This window comes from Phoxinus phoxinus, assembly GCF_949152265.1.
Source record: "Phoxinus phoxinus genome assembly, chromosome: 5".
Taxonomy (NCBI): domain Eukaryota; kingdom Metazoa; phylum Chordata; class Actinopteri; order Cypriniformes; family Leuciscidae; genus Phoxinus; species Phoxinus phoxinus.
In genome coordinates this window covers 1,561,988-1,579,557 of record NC_136880.1, presented here as the reverse complement: position 1 = coordinate 1,579,557, position 17,570 = coordinate 1,561,988, and the positions used below count along the sequence as shown (strand labels likewise).

Genomic DNA, 17,570 nt, shown 5'->3' with positions numbered 1-17,570 from the left:
TTGATTGCATTGCCTTTCAAAGTGATAAGTGTTTATTTAGTGTTTTTAACTCACACAAGCGCTGCTGTTGTCTCCTCTTCTGTTGTGACTGTGAAACAAGCGAGGACACTGTAGCGCACATTTCTGAAATCCAGTTAGGGTTAGGGTTAGGGTTAGGGTTAGGGTTAGGGTTAGGGTTAGGTTGTAATGGCAAGAGATCATTGTGTTTTGTGTGCTAAACAGACATGACTGTGATGAGAGACAATGATCTCGATAAAGAAATATCAGGGATGTCGAGTCACATGACTTGGACTGGACTTGACGTAATCAAAGAAGACTTGGACTTTGACAACAATACAGATACCGAAAATAATTTGTTCTGGATATCCAAGAATAGTTAACACTAAATTTAGTCTGATATCCAACTAGTCATGTCAACTCTTCTATCTGCCAAGTAGGCAAGTGCTTTTAAAATGAGCAGAGGTTATATCTTATATTGTTAGTCTTAGTTGCAATTTCTCAATGATAAGAAGACTTGTACTAAGAGAGACTTTGTCTGATCAGCACAAATTCAACAAGTGTCACACTTTATATTAGGTGTGCTTTACTGTACTTACATCAGGAAATATAAGTACAATGTTAGTTACTGATGTACTTCACAACATTGTCCTGCGACATTAAAAAGCCTGAGGTTCAGAGACTTATGTTAGAGAATATGTTTATATATTACTGTTAGGGAGAGAGAGATAAAGATAATAAAAAAGGTAAAGAAACCGCAGGAATGAAGGACACACTGATGATGTTTAAGCTGAACACACACTTACGCTGCTATTAAAGACTGAAACCCTTAGATTCTTCACACACATACACTGGACTATATGTTGAGCGCCCGAAGATGGCCGATCTGTTGTCGTATTCGAACAGCAAAATCTATCAAAAGTATACATTTTATGATATTAAAAGAGTATTTTTAGGGCCCGATGGAGTGAGGACAGTATTGGAATTGCTCTGTTTATTACAGCATTGTGTTGCAGCAAAAGCTTTTATTTTTCAAAGATTTTTTCATCATGTCCTGTGTTTGTAAACTGTGCTTCAAAGCTGAAAGCCAATCAAAACTGAAAGAAAGAAAGAAAGAAAGAATCTGCGGCTGTAATGACATCCACTGTATACTTCATTTGTCAATATTTATACGACAGGCAATTTTGAGAAGATTAAGCTGTCTTCATGTTTTCCACTCAGTCGTTTGAAGATTGCAGTGGTTTAATTCTGAGCGGCGCAGGGATATTACAACCTCTGTTGTTTATGTAAGTTTGCAACTAATAACACAATAACTTTTACAGCACCACCCCATCTTAGTATCTATTCTTCCAAAGCACAATCAGTGTTTCTGAACTTCTGAAACGCCTCCATTGTAGTCTTGAGATTCTTTCGGGAACGAACACGTCACAATATTCCTCATTATAATAATTAATACACAGAATAAAGGGGCGGGGCCTGGTTGAGTTAGTCAGTAGTGTGTTAAACTGGCGGTTATGGTAAGGGGCGGGGCATTTCCTAAACACACTCGAAGCGCTCAACCAATCACAACACACTGATCCAGCTGACCAATCAGAGCACAGTGTGCTTTTCAGAAGGAGGGGCTTCATAGAGACAGGAAGTAAACAGAGCGTTACTGACAGACTGGGAAGAGAGGAGCCGCAACAATGGAGAATATGAGGAGAATAATCAACATTCAAGCAGGAAAACCTGTTCTAGTCGAGCCTGAAGACTACAGCAAGACTTTGTAAAAGAGCATAATGGTCCCCTTTGAACAACTAGGCTAGGACACTGTGTGACATTGATATTAATGCAGGGAAAATGTGTATCATGAAAATAAAATCACAATAAAAATAACCTTCTTTATGAAAAAACAAAAACAATTGAGGAAATATGACCATATTGAACAGATAAAGTACTAATTGTTGGTGATTTTAATATACACATAGATAATGAAAAAGATGCATTGGGATTGCCATTTAAAGACATTGTAAACTCAATTGGAGTTAGACAACACGTGTCAGGACCGACTCATTGTCGTAATCATACTCTAGATCTAATACTATCACATGGAATAGATGTTGATGCCGTTGAAATACTGCAGCAGAGCGATGACATCTCAGATCACTATCTAGTCTCGTGTAAATTACATTTAGCCAAGGCTGCAAAGCCGACTCCGTGTTATAAATATGTTAGACCGATTACTTCTGCTACTAAAGATTGCTTTATCAATAATCTTCCTAATCAGTTTCATCATCTCAGCATCCCGGATAGCTTAGAAGAACTTGATATTGCAACAGAAACTTTTAACTCTCTCTTTTCCAGCACTTTAGACACAGTTGCTCCGCTGCGCTTAAAGAAGATTAAAGAACATAGTCCAACGCCGTGGCACAACGAGCACACTCACACACTCACACACACACACACACTCAGGCCCTTAAGAGAGCAGCCAGAAAAATGGAGCGCAACTGGAAGAAAACAAAACTAGAGGTGTTTCGGATTTCATGGAAGGAGAGCTCGATTGCTTACAGAGAGGCTTTAAAAGCTGCTAGATCTGCTTATTTTTCAACCCTATTAGAAGAAAATAAACATAATCCTAGGTATTTATTTGAAACAGTGGCTAAACTAACGAAAAAGAAAGCTTCAAGCCCAGAAGTTTCCAAGCAACACAGCAGTAATGACTTTATGAACTTCTTCACTTATAAGATCAATAATATCAGGGACAAAATTATAACTATGCAACCGTCTAATACAGTATCGCATCAGGAAGTGCATTGTAGTCTCCCGGAGGGAAAATTTGATTCATTCGTTGCTATAAGAGAGGAAGAATTTTGCAAACTCGTCAAATCTAAATCGACAACGTGTATGTTAGACCCTATACCGACTAAGCTGCTGAAAGAGATGCTTCCAGATGTCATAGATCATCTTCTTAATATCATTAATTCATCTTTGTCTCTAGGATACGTACCAAAAACCTTTAAGCTAGCTATGATTAAACCGCTTGTTAAAAAAACGCAACTTGATCCTACAAAATTAGTCAATTACAGGCCGATCTCGAATCTGCCTTTTCTGTCAAAGATATTAGAAAAAGCAGTATCCTCACAACTGTGTTTAGACCGTATTTAGACCGTTCCATAGTACCGAGACAGCTCTCGTTAGAGTCACAAATGATTTGCTCTTATCATCCGATCGTGGTTGTATCTCTCTATTAGTATTACTTGATCTTAGTGCTGCATTTGACACCATTGACCACAACATCCTTTTAAATAGACTCGAACATTATGTTGGCATTAGTGGAATTGCACTAGCATGGTTTAAATCATACTTATCTGACCATTATCAGTTTGTAGCAGTAAATGAAGAGATGTCTTATCAATCACAAGTTCAGTATGGCGTACCACAAGGCTCAGTACTAGGACCGCTGCTGTTCACTCTGTACATGCTACCATTAGGAGATATCATTAGGAAACATGGAATTAGCTTTCACTGTTATGCCGACGATACTCAGCTGTATATTTCTTCAAAACCTAACAAAACCTACCAATTCACAAAATTAACGGAATGCATAGCTGATATAAAAAATTGGATGACTAGTAATTTCCTACTACTAAATTCAGAAAAAACAGAGATTTTAATTATTGGACAAAAAACTTCCACACGTAATAACCTAGAGTACTGTCTAACACTTGATGGCTGCTCTGTTAAGTCTTCGTCGTCGGTTAGGAACCTGGGTGTGCTCTTTGATACCAATCTTTCATTTGAAAGTCATGTGTCTAGTATCTGTAAAACCGCTTTCTTCCATCTTAAAAATATATCTAAATTACGTCATATGCTCTCAATGAATAATGCAGAACAATTAGTTCATGCGTTTATGACCTCAAGGCTAGATTATTGTAATGCTCTACTGGGTGGTTGCCCTGCACGCTTAATAAACAAACTACAGCTGGTCAAAAACGCAGCAGCTCGAGTTCTTACCAGAACCAGGAAGTATGATCATATTAGCCCCGTTCTGTCAACACTGCATTGGCTGCCTATTAAACATCGTATAAATTTTAAAATATTGCTGATCACTTACAAAGCACTAAATGGTTTAGCTCCGCAGTACTTGAGCGAGCTCTTAACGCATTATAGTCCTTCACGTCTACTGCGATCTCAAAACTCCGGCCAGTTGATAATACCTAGAATATCAAAATCGACTGCTGGCGGTAGATCCTTTTCCTATTTAGCACCAAAACTTTGGAACAGTCTTCCTAACATTGTCCGGGAAGTAGACACACTCTGTCAGTTCAAAGCTAGATTAAAGACACATCTCTTTGACCTAGCATACACATAACACATTATAGACTTCTATAACTCAAAGATTAGGTCAGCCGGAACTGGGAACACTTCCCTTAAATCCTGATGTACTGGTTACATCATAAGAAGAATGGCATCTACGCTAATTTTAGTGTCTTTGTTTATCCCGAGGTTTTCCCGCAGCCTGCCGAATCCAGGCCGTATCCAGATCTGAGGAAGGACCTTCGCCTGGACCCGATGACAACGCAGTGCTTTAGTGCCGACTAGCCTCTCCCTATGGAGGATCCTTTTACCACTCTACAGATGAAGCGTTGTGGAAAATTTGCGTATCTCCCCGTAGTGATAAAATAAAATAAAATAAAATTCTGTATCAAATTTATAGGCAGGACAAGTAGTTTGTATAGGCTTGGTTTGTAGAGAATTACAAACATGCGCACATATATTCAAACGCACATAACTATAGAATTCATTCTTGATGCGCACGTGAGCGCCATCAGTGTTTCTCAGGTTCAGTTTAAAGTCTGTGTAGAGAGAACGGTGTCGTCTTAGCGGTCTCTAATTTAATAACAAATTATCCTTTTGACGGAAGTGAATCAATCAAAACTAACTTTAGCTGGAAAATAAAGAACCGCTATAAAGCCAAAACAATCCGTTACCTTACATTATACGTTTATCTCTGTAAAGCTGCTTTGAAACAATCTACATTGTTAACAGCGCTATATAAATGAAGATGACTTGACATATTGAGGCATAATAACCCAAAATAACATGTTAATAATTAAGTTATACTTTCTGAGGTCCTCAAAACATAGATCTTCATTGATGTCCTGTGCTTCATGTTGTCTAACATGTCATTTTCCCTTCCATTGCTCTTTTATGCGCAGATGTGTTTTATTTTCGACATGAACTGTGAATTAGTCCTTATGTTCTGGGTGACGGGTGTGCTAAAAGCCTCCAAATTAATGGAAAATATAGTTTTCATAAAGGATGACAGGCAGAATGACACATTAAAAGCATAAGTGAGCTTTCAATATTAGTGTCTGTCTGTCTCTCTTTTTTTTCCAGCATGTGATAAAGTGGTGTATAGAAATGATTTATTAAAAGTTGAAGTATTTCACCGTGAAACATGTTGTTGAGTTGTTTAATAACTTCAGCTCAAAGCTTGCTCATCCCTTGCCTGTCTAACATGAGGATTTTATCATGTTTGCTCCAATTATAAATGCATGTTATTAAATATGACACAGTATTATTCTTTGGAGAGCAGTGTGTGTGTGTTGCACACGTCCGAGTGTAAGAATGGAGGAATGCGCTGGGGTTGTGTGTATAGGCTGAATGTGCGGAGGGAAAATATTACAGTTGGAACATTTTCCCGTAAAAATGTTTGATGGAATCCGAGTGGCCTCAGAACGACTCAGACCATCTCAGCTCTTCTGTGTCGGTACACACACAAACACACACGTATACACACATATACACACGGCTATTCACCGCGAGAGACACATCTCAGCTCTTCTGTGTCGGTACACACTCAAACACACACATATATATACACGTACACACACGGGTATTCACCACAAGAGACACATCTCAGCTCTTCTGTGTCGGTACACACTCAAACACACACATATATATACACGTACACACACGGGTATTCACCACAAGAGACACATCTCAGCTCTTCTGTGTCGGTACACACTCAAACACACACATATATATACACGTACACACACGGGTATTCACCACAAGAGACACATCTCAGCTCTTCTGTGTCGGTACACACTCAAACACACACATATATATACACGTACACACACGGGTATTCACCACAAGAGACACATCTCAGGACATACTCGCTGAAGCTTTTAAAATATAGATAAAATGTGTGTTTAGAATTAGGTTTTTGTGTGCATGTAAAATCCTCCTTTTGTTAGACTGTGTGTGTGTGTGTGTGTGTGTGTGTGTTTACAGTCATGAAGACGGTGCATTATTGTGCAGCGGATCAATCTGAAACCAGTCACCTGACATCTCTCTCTCTCTCTGTGTGTGTGTATGTGTGTGTGTGTGTGTGTCTGTCGAGGAGAGGTGTGCTATTTCAGGATCACTCAGATATACAATTATCCCAGACTTCCTGTGGTGAAGTAAATTATACAGAAAGAAAACATGTAATTTCTAACTGAATAAAAAAAAATCCCAGTAAATTCTATATTAATACTCAATTTAAGCTTGCAGAAATAAAAGTGTAAATATCAACATAATAAAATTAAGTACAACCTACTCCACTTTCTGACTCTGGTATCTCCATCATGCATGAATAGTTAATAATTTCACATTTTTCACAGTTTTCCAGCTGTATTTACACTGTTCTGTCATTGCTTGTGTTGTTGGGTTTAGTAACTCAAAATGACATTCATACTCAAAAATGATCCAGTGAAAGTTACCGTTATTGTATGTTGTGTACCGAGTATTGAGGTCTCATATTTACACAACATCTAGTCAAGTCAAGTCAAGAATATTTGTATAGCGCTTTTCACAATACAGATTGTATCAAAGCAGCTCCACAGTATTAAATTAAAACAATAATAAAACGTCCATGTTTGGTAATGCTAATCAATAGTATTATTGATTGATTCATTAAATTGAATATCCCCAACTGAGCAAGCCAAAGGCAACAGTGGCAAGGAAACGAAAAACTCCATCAGGTGACCCAATGGTGACCTAAAACTCCATCAGGTGACCCAATGGTGACCTAAAACTCCATCAGGTGACCTAATGGTGACCTAAAACTCCATCAGGTGACCTAATGGAGAAAAAAAACCTTGGGAGAACCCAGGCTCAGTCGGGGGCCAGTTCTCCTCTGGCGGTTATGAACTAGAGGCCGAAATTAACTGTAAGATTAAAAAATGTATATGAATGCCTGGCTGAAGAGATGCGTCTTTAGTCTAGTTTTGAACTGGGAGAGCGAGTCTGAGCAACGAACAGTATCAGGAAGGCTATTCCAGAGTTTTGGAGCTAAATGTGAAAATGCTCTCCCTCCTTTAGTGGACTTAGATATCCTCGGTATAACCAAAAGCCTCGAATTTAGCGATCTTAAAGAGCGCGATGGATTATAGGGCGATAGAAGATCCGTTAAATAAACTGGAGCTAAGCCGTTTAGGGCTTTATAGGTCAGTAACAATACCTTATAATTAATACGGAACTTAATAGGTAACCAGTGTAGAGATGATAAAATTGGTGTTATATGATCATATTTTCTTGATCTGGTAAGAACTCTAGCGGCTGCATTTTGGACTAACTGTAGCTTGTTTACGGAGGATGCAGGACAACCAGCTAATAGAGCATTACAGTAATCTAGTCTCGAGGTCATGAATGCATGAACTAACTTTTCTGCATCAGAAACTGATAGCATATTACGTAGCTTAGCAATGTTTCTAAGGTGGAAAAAGGCAGTTTTTGTAACATATGAAATATGATTTTTAAAAGACAGGTCGCAGTCTAGTATGACACCCAGGTCTTTTACTGTAGAGGATAAAGTAGCAGGACATCCTACTATGTTAAAGTTGTATTGTGAGAGGTTTTGTGGGCGGTTTTTTGAACCGATGAGTAGTACCTCCGTCTTGTCTGGATTTAATAGAAGAAAATTACGCGTCATTCAATCTTTTATATCTTTAACACACTCTGTCAATTTTGATAATTTAGCGTTTTCATCCGGCCGTGATGAAATATATATTTGAGTGTCATCAGCATAACAGTGGAAACTTATTCCATGTTTCCTTATAATATTTCCAAGTGGCAGCATATAAATTGAGAATAGCAGGGGGCCTAGCACAGATCCCTGCGGCACTCCATAATTTACTGAAGATATGATCGATTTTTCTCCATTTAAATAGACAAAATGGTAGCGGTCAGATAAGTATGATCTAAACCAGCTTAATGCTTGTCCTTGAACGCCAGTATAATTTTGTAGTCGATCTAAGAGTATTGTGTGATCTATAGTGTCGAACGCAGCACTAAGATCAAGTAAAACTAGTATTGAGATACAGCCTTGGTCCGAAGCTAAAAGTAAATCATTAGTGATTTTAACGAGCGCAGTTTCTGTGCTATGGTGCGGCCTGAATCCTGACTGAAACTTTTCATAGATATCGTTTTCTTGCAAGAAAGAGCACAATTGAGCGGACACAACTTTTTCTAGTATTTTAGACATAAATGGAAGATTTGAAATGGGTCTGTAATTTGCTAGGTTATTTGGATCTAATTGTGGTTTCTTAATAAGAGGTTTTATAACTGCCAGCTTGAATGTTTTTGGAACATGTCCTAAAGATAGAGACGAGTTAATAATATTGAGAAGAGGCTCTTCCACTACAGGTAACACTTCTTTCAGTAGTTTACTGGGTATTGGATCTAATAAACATGTTGTTGGTTTAGATGCAGTGATAAGTTTATTTAGCTCTTCCTGTCCTATAGTTGTAAAGCACTGTAATTGTTCTTGCGGGGTGATAATTGAGGCTGATTTATAAGGCGCGATTGAAGATTGAACGTTTACAATTGTGGTTCTGATGCTTTCTATTTTCTCAGTGAAGAAATTCATGAAATCATTACTGCTAAACTGTAACGGGATATTTTGGTCAGGTGACGTTTGTTTATTTATTAGTCTAGCCACAGTGTTAAATAAAAATCTTGGATTATTTTGGTTGTTTTCTATTAGTTTGCGGAGATGCTCAGCCCTGGCTGCTTTTAGGGCCTTTTTATAACGTGACATACTGTCTTTCCACGCGATTCTAAAGACCTCTAAATTAGTTTGTTTCCATTTACGCTCTAATTTACGGGTTTCTCTCTTTAGAACATGCGTAGTATTGTTGTACCATGGTGCTTTACTTTTCTCTCTGACCTTTTTTAATCTAATGGGTGCAACAATATCCAATGTTCTAGAGAGAATGGTGCTCATAGTGCTAGTAACTTCCTCTAATTCACCTGTTTGTTTGGGTTCAGGCAGTAACTGAGACAAATCAGATAAGCAATTTGAGAAATGATCTATGGTGGATGGAAGGATTGTTCTGCCTGGTCGGTATATATCTACATATATCTACAATATATCTACTGTATATATGATTTACTTAGATGTTCTATGTAACACTTTAATAGCATGGCTTAATTCAGTGTTATATTGTTTGAGTAAAATGCACTTAAAACAGAGTATTGCAAAGTAAACTTCTATTAAGTAGAAATTACTCAGCAATTGAAATTTACTTTAAAAAATCTGTGTGCAAAAACTTGCTAAATAAAAAGGAAGTACTTTTCCCAGTGCAGATTGGCTCATTCATATTAAAGTATTATTTTAGTTTGATTAGGGTTAATGACGATGCAGAATTAAAAAGGGTGTATTACTGTCGACATCCAGAGCTTCTGTGTGGGGTCAGTTTCACGAGATGCTTAGCACGTCATGTAACATTGGTAACACTTCACTTTACAGTGTACTTGTTACACATCTTACATGCAATTAATGTAACTGTAAATCAATCATAATTACAAGCAACAAACACCAAACCCTAATAATTACACACAGTTCATTCATATTATTCAGTACTCAGTAAATACAGTTATTTTGTGTCCTTTTTACAATGTTACATGTACTGTATTAATAACTATACATTATGCATAATTACTGGCAACTAACCCTCCACCAAACCCTAATCATAACCCTAATCCTATAGCAAGTGCATGTAGTTCATTATTATTACTCAGTTCTTAAATATATAATTACACTGTAAATATGACACCTTGAAGGAGAACTCCGGCGCAAAATGAACCTTTGATCTAATTACACATTGTTACCTAGTCAACCGTTATCTGAGATTTGTTTGAAGCCATCTTTGAAAAACAGACTATATCAATCGATCTACGAACCACTGATCCAAATGCGCTGAACTGTGTAGAATCTCATATGGTCCAGCGCATTTGGATCGGCTGTTCGTAGATCGATTGATAGAGTCTGTTTTTCAAAGATGGCTTCTGCTTATATACGTGAAGTTGACTGTATGTATAAAATATCTTCTTATTAAACTGTCTGGACACTTACACAGTTCTCAATGCTTCGGTTTGCAGGTAGGGACCCTCATTATGCTGCCGTGTTAGTGTGGGGCTATTTTGAGCCTTGTTAGTGGTATTAACAAGCCATTTTTATTTGTCATTACTCTACGCCCCATATACTAGCGTTATACTAGCGTTATACTAGCGTTATAGGCTAAACTGTTTTTAGAGATAAAACTATTTACATTCGATAATCATGAAAACAAATCTCAGATAACGGTTGACTAGGTAACAATGTGTAATTAGACCAAAGGTTCATTTTGAACCGGACTTCTCCTTTAAAATACAGTGTAACTGATTTTTACTATAATTGGTGGAGACTACAAAACTGATTTTTTTTGCTAGTATTAAAAAAGATTATTGCAATCATTTTACAACTATCTCTTCGGTCCCACTTTATATTAAGTGGCCCTAATACCTGTGAACTTATATGGTAACTACATGTGTACATAGTATGTAACTACAGTGTAAGTACACATTAGTACATAGTATCTACAACTGTATTATTAGTGTAACTACACGTATGTAACAACCCACGTAATGGTATGTGTAAGTACAAATGTGTAACAGGACATTGGTAACAACACTTTTTTCACATTAGTAAGTACACATGTGTAACTACATTTTGTATTAACAATATGTAGCCTATTTGTTGTTCCAATTCCACATGCAGTCTTAGATACTGCAGTTACCAGTTTGGGTATAAATGTATTTAATTTCCAACAAGTGGACAGTTCCTATGGAATTATCATGTAACGACACTGATGTACACAACAATTACCTTAACAATTACACTTTATATTAAGTGGACAGTTCCTGAGGAGTTACCATGTAACACTGGTATCACAAGGTGAAACTTTAGTTGTAATTCAACATTAGTCCTGCCAGTCATAAATACATGTATTCCAACTGGTAACTGCAGTATCTAAAACTGCATGTGGAAGTGGAACAACTAATAGGCTACATATTGTTGTTACAAAATGTAGTTACATAATTACTGTTACACATGTGTACTTACTGAAGTGAAAAAATGTTGTTACCAATGTCCTGTTACACATTTGTACTTACACATACCATTACGTGGGTTGTTACATATGTGTAGTTACGCAAATGTTACAGCTGTAGATACTATGTACTAATGTGCACTTACACTGTAGTTACATACTATGTACACATGTAGTTACCATGTAAGTTCACAGGTATTAGGGCCACTTAATATAAAGTGGGACCATTTCTTCTTCTTCAAAATCTCATGCTTAATTCAATCCGTTTCTTCTCAATTATGTGTAAACTGATGAGCAATTTCCAAGTGAAGATGGTGTGTGAGTAAATCCTGATCTGTGTCTTCTAGCGGCGAAGCCTACGGAGAAGGAGGAGGTGCCGAGCGTCGCCGGGAAGGTGGACGCGGAGAAGGGGACCAAGAAGAAGGAGAAGGACGGCAAAAAGGGTGCGAAAGAGGGCAAAGAAGGGAAGGAGGAAGAGAAGGAGGAAGCTCCGAAGAAGAAAGGGGAGAAGGGAGAGAAAGGGGAGAAGAAAGAGGCGTCAGACGGAGGAGGCAAAGGGAAGAAGGGAGGAGAAGAGAAGGCAGAGAAAGGAGGGAAAGGAGGAGGAGCCAAAGGCAGTGAAGCCAAGAAGCCGTCGAAGAAGTGAACATCAGCCATTTTATAATTGCTTTTTGTAAGACACTTTATAAATGTACATTTACATTTCTTTATTTTATTGTAAATTGTAAATATGGACAATAAATGCTTCTCTGTTAATTATACATTTTCATTTATTTCTTATTCACATGATCAGCACTAAATAATACAACACTGGTGCTTACAAAAGTTATTTGCATTTATGTAACATATAAACAATAACAAAATCATGTCAAATGTTCATTTTTAAAAAGCTGTAAAAAAGAGTTGTTCTCCACAAATGAAAGCGGTCCTGCATGGTTTACTCGCTTCGGGACGCTTTCTCCACGTGTGAGGAAGAAATGGAGCCAGAAGTGCTCAGCCGTGGATTAAATATTCCTCGTTGCAATGTGTCAGATTCACGCTTCTCACGAGGACATGAATAAACGTGTGTAGGAGATGAGTAAAGCAGAGATTCAAAGCAAATCATCTTCTCTGATTGATCATACGCACACACGCGCACACACACACACACACACACGCACGCACACACACACACACACACACACACACACGCACGCACGCACGCACGCGCACGCACGCACGCATGCACGCACACACACACACACACAGCATTTCAGAAATAACACTGAATGTAATGGTACAAAAATGCTCAAATTCAAGTTCAAACACGTGTTGTATAGAGAAAAGCAGAATGCATATCTATATATGTGTAAATACAGTAATGGTTTGAATGTATTGAATATCACGCGAATTGTTTGGATTTTAGGCATTTTTTAAAAGAAAAAAAAAACATCTGAATGTAAACTTTTGGTAATACTTTATTTTAAGGTGACGTAGTTACACGGCATAAGTACTGAGTAATTAATCAACTACACACTCACTATACAGTTAGGGTTAGGGTTTGGTTTAGTTACTTGCAATTATGCATAACTTACTGTAGTAAGCACATCTGGTAACACTTTCTGTCACAGTGTCAGTTACACGCGTTACATGTAGTTACTATAGTAATAACTATTAATTATGCAGAATTATATGCAACTAACCCTCAACCAAACCAAACCCTAATCATAACCCTTTAGTAAGTGCATGTAGTAAGTTCATATTACTCAGTGCTTAAATGTATAATAACAGTGTAACGAAGATATCGTAAAATATGAAACCTAAACCGCACATGTAGTAACGTGTAACTACGTCACCTTAAAATAAAGTGGTACAAAACTTTGAAGTATATCAGCATATGAATTACTGTCTTTTCATGTGAATTATTACATTCCAGAGAATATATGCAGAGAAACACATTGAGCTCATAACTGCATGTAAACACAATATGAATGAATATACATGGAGTAACAAAGCAGCATTATATTACATTACACGACAGACTCTACAACTATAATACTGACCGACAGATAGCGGCTTCATCCACAATCCCCGTGTACATGTACAAAACCTCTTTGTTCTTCCTGATGGCTGTAAAAAATGTTTTACTTTGGCATGTGATGATTTTCATCTTCCCATTAACATTATGAGGAAGCGATTGACTGTAATATGAGTAATAAGAGTGAAGCGCAAGCATAATGAAAGACTTTCCAGGATGAAATCTATATGTGAGAAATATGACTCATTCATTACACGATAATGATGAAAGTGAAGAGCGGGAGATTTCTATAAACAGCTCTAATGATGCTTTTCATGCTGAGCATTAATAATTCCCTGAAACCTCGAACAGTGCAGATCATGATGTGCTGCGAATCCATTCAACAAGACGTCTGCTTTTATAAACGTACACCTGACATATAGTCGAACTTAGCAGAGGAAAACACTGGATGAAAGGCATTAGAATAACCTCCATTAATTATAGACTTTCTAAGATGCTTCAGATCTGTATTTGCAACGCATTTCACTGTAAAAAAAAAAAGCTGTTTATTCAACAACAAAAAAATGTTTGTGCTGCCTTAAAATTTTAAGTTTAGTCAACTTGAAATGTGACAACTTGGATATTTGAGTTGACTGAACTTAAAATTTTAAGGCAGCACAAACACAATTTAAGTTACAACATTTTTTATTTACAGTGTATAACTAAAATAATGACCTTGTATATTAAATGCCTGTTCATAACTATCCTCATATAATTTGCCGTGTTAATAAGAGCAGTTTTATTGCTTATGAACGTGATCTGACCATCTGACGAAAACTGCAGTTGAAAAGCTTTTGTATTGGGCTGGTAATCTACACCCTATCACACACCTCAGCAACCACTCAGAACACCAAATCCAGCTTTTATAAATATTATTAATGACAGCATTATGAATTGTTGGGATAAATTTGCTATAGTAGATTTCAATGGTAAAGGTAGTCAAATATGACGTGAAAAAGAAAGATACAGACAGAATTTGTCTCTTAAGCTTATGTGTCTGTCCTAATAACAAAACGCTTTGACATTTTACAGATGTGACGATCGCTTCACGATGACGGCGGTAATGCGAGCTTGTGCGGTGTGAATCTGCACAGGTAGAGGGAATCTCCTCCCGCTGGCACTGGCAGACTCACCGAGAAAAGAGACCGTTTGGCAAGACGTGGTGAATCTACACTGCACAAAAATTATGTTCTTACTCAGTATTTTTGGATTGTTTCCAGTACAAAAATATCAAAACATTCTTGAATCAAGACATTTATTTGAGCAGCAGATATGAAGTCTTGTTTTTGTGAGTTTTTGCTTAAAACAAGAACAAACGGGGTCAGAAAAATAAACACAATTCAAAGGGAAAACAAGAGTATTTGTATGAACCCATTGGCAGATATTTGACACATTTTTCAGAAAACAAGACCTAATATCGTGCTTCTCCAGCACATGTTTCTTGATTTAAGAATGTTTCGATATGTGTGCTGGAAAACAAGACCGAAACACTGAGGAAGAACATAATGTTTTTTTGTTTTTTTTTGCAGTGTACTGATAAAACTCTCAAGGCTTAGAGAAATATAAATATGACATTCTACGAACAAAAAACCTGCTATTATAATACAAACATCACAGATCTGGCATCATCCGGAACTAGTGTAAATAAAAATGACATTAGTGCTGATCAAATAAGTCCAATTTAAAATCTCACGGGTGTCTTATTTACAGTTCACGTTCCAGAGAGCCAGACATCTCATCAGACTCACCGTTCTTCACCGGCGCTGTGAAACACAAGTGTGATATATGAGGGAGTTCACCATAACCGGACTCTGTCCTGATCCTCCAAATGCTGCCAGTAGGAGATCCCAGTCCGGCTCATTTGCGGGATACTGGTTGGTCCGTTGAGTCTCCAGCACATCTGAGATGCTCCCACAAGTCAAACTGTGAGGAAATCCTGAGGAAACAAGGACCTGCTAGTCCTTCTCTGCTCAACACGAGTCCTCTTCCTGAAGTCACATGACGGTTTCTCTCTCCTCCTCCACCACCGGGATGGCTTTCTCCGCCTGCAGGTTCTCGTGGCCCGAGGACGGGAGGGAGTTCTCGGAGACGGAGCCGTTCTTCACGTAGCCCGGGAGGTTGCGGTGTCCGTTGACGGCCCCGGGCCCCAGGCGGGTGGTGAGGTGCAGGGCCAGGGGCCCGCGGGCCGTCACGTTGGTCACGCTGGTGTGGGACACCATGGGCCCGTAGCTGTACGTGTTACTGCCGCTCCGGGCTTTCCTCTTGAAGTCCAGAGCCAGTGTCCTCCGACTCCACGACTTCTTGATTTCTGCCTGGACCTGGAGAGAGGGATCAGGACTGGTGAGCACCACACAAGTCGTTCTGCTACGTGCTACCATTAATAACGGCTACACTGAACAACAAACAGTTGCTGCCTTCAATTTTTAAGTACAATCAACTTGGGTATTTAAGTAATTTCAACTTAAATTACATTAAACTGGCTTAAAAAAAATGTTGAATCTTAGAACAATTTAAAACAATTGCGTAACTTATTTTGAAGAGTTAAAGCAATATAAAAACACATGTAATACTTAACTCATAACTTAGTGATCATAATTTGTTTGTACTGTAGTAATAATATGTGAGTCTTTGCACTGAGAATAAATAGTTCCCTTTCAAAGGAACTCGCGATGCGTCGGTGCCGCTTTGGGAACGCCCCTGCGTGATTGCGTCCGAAGCACGTATGTCAACTAGTCCAATGGTGAGAGTGAGCGTCACGGGCGGAAGACGTCACGACCAGGAAAGGATAAAGCACATCCGGTCTGACTGGCATCAGCTTCTGTCCCTCAGCAAGCGCTCCATGTCAGAACTGTCTGTCTATTTACTGTTGTCTGTTCACAAGCATTCACGAGTATATTATGGCGAAAGAGATGTTTAAGTTGTGTGCTTCTCCCTGCCCGCACTATTTAACGGGTGGTGGATACACACGATTTATGTGTCATGTGCTTCTTCAGCCTGGCAAGAGAGCCCAATGCTTCAGTGCTCTAGTCCCGAGGAGCTGGATGTATTGAGCATTGGTGATGAACAGAGTGAAAATAAGAGGGAAGAGGATTCGCCACCTCTTTCCCCAGCATATGACGAGCTGGTGGACGTGGAATAAGCCATATTCGTTCCGTCTTTTTAGCCCCCAAGTCCATGTATATTGAGATATAAGGGGGCTGAAAGAATAAGGCAATGCCCCCGGCTGAACAGACGCTTGCGAGCGATCTGTCTCCCGGTTCAGCATCGTTTCTGAAGGCCCCAGAGCTACCCACTAAGCCACTCAAAACAACATCTAATTTAGTGGGTACAGCATATACGGCAGCAGGTCAGGCCGGAGCATGCTTTCACACTATGGCATTGTTACAGGCATATCAGGGTGATCAGCTGGGGGATTTGGAGAGCGAGAGAGTTCAAATCTACAGATCTGTCTCTCAGGGCCACCAAGGAGACCGCCAGAGCAATAGGGCGGTCTATGGCAGCCCTGGTGGCCACTGAGAGGCATCTTTGGCTGAACCTAGCCGAAATTAAGGACAAAGACAGAGCGTTTTTATTAGATGCCCCGGTAACACCTTCTGGCCTCTTCGGCGACTCAGTGAATACCGTCGTTGAGAGGTTCCAGGAGGCCAGAAAGCAATCAGAGGCATTTAAAAAATATCTCTGTGGCCGTACCCAACCCCCTCACGCCCAGCAGCCCCAGCCGTCCAGCTCCTCATATAGAGCGCAGCAAAGAGAGAGTGTCGCGTCCCCTGCTCCTCCTCAAAAATTATGGTGGCCGGGCCGACACTCTCAGCCGAAGTCGTCAAAGCAGAAGCCGGATCTGAGGACCGTTCTTCAAGCTAAGAAGGCTTCGGCTCAGAAAAGGTCCTGACGCCACAGGAGCCAGACCGCTGAGGGCAGCCTCAACTGGGATGGAGTGGTGTACACCTCAGTATACGGTGCCCGCTCCATCTCGGTGCCCCCAGGGGGCCGTTCTGCCAACCCCGCCAGCCTTGGTGCTTCAGGGCGCAGCGGTCTCCAGCGGTCTACAGTGGTCTCCAGTGGTCTACAGCGGTCTCCAGTGGTCTACAGCGGTCTACAGCGGTCTCCAGCGCCGG

General features: G+C 39.3%; 2 protein-coding genes across 3 annotated transcripts in view; one reads left to right on the top strand and one right to left on the bottom strand.

Annotated features, from left to right (window-relative positions):
- Nucleotides 1-12,048, top strand: part of tmie (transmembrane inner ear) — a gene marked incomplete at its 5' end in the record, with an annotated part of 59,161 nt that extends 47,113 nt beyond the window's left edge. The window contains one exon of the mRNA XM_079611759.1: nucleotides 11,747-12,048. Within this exon, the coding sequence (XP_079467885.1) occupies nucleotides 11,747-12,045 (299 nt within the window). The 3' untranslated portion in view covers nucleotides 12,046-12,048. The remainder of the gene's footprint in view (nucleotides 1-11,746) is intronic.
- Nucleotides 12,049-14,616: 2,568 nt separating this feature from the next.
- Nucleotides 14,617-17,570, bottom strand: part of pth1r (parathyroid hormone 1 receptor) — a 123,075-nt gene continuing 120,121 nt past the window's right edge. For both annotated transcript variants that reach the window (XM_079611751.1, XM_079611752.1), the window contains exon 13: nucleotides 14,617-15,773. In XM_079611751.1, the coding sequence (XP_079467877.1) occupies nucleotides 15,450-15,773 (324 nt within the window). In that variant the 3' untranslated portion in view covers nucleotides 14,617-15,449. The remainder of the gene's footprint in view (nucleotides 15,774-17,570) is intronic.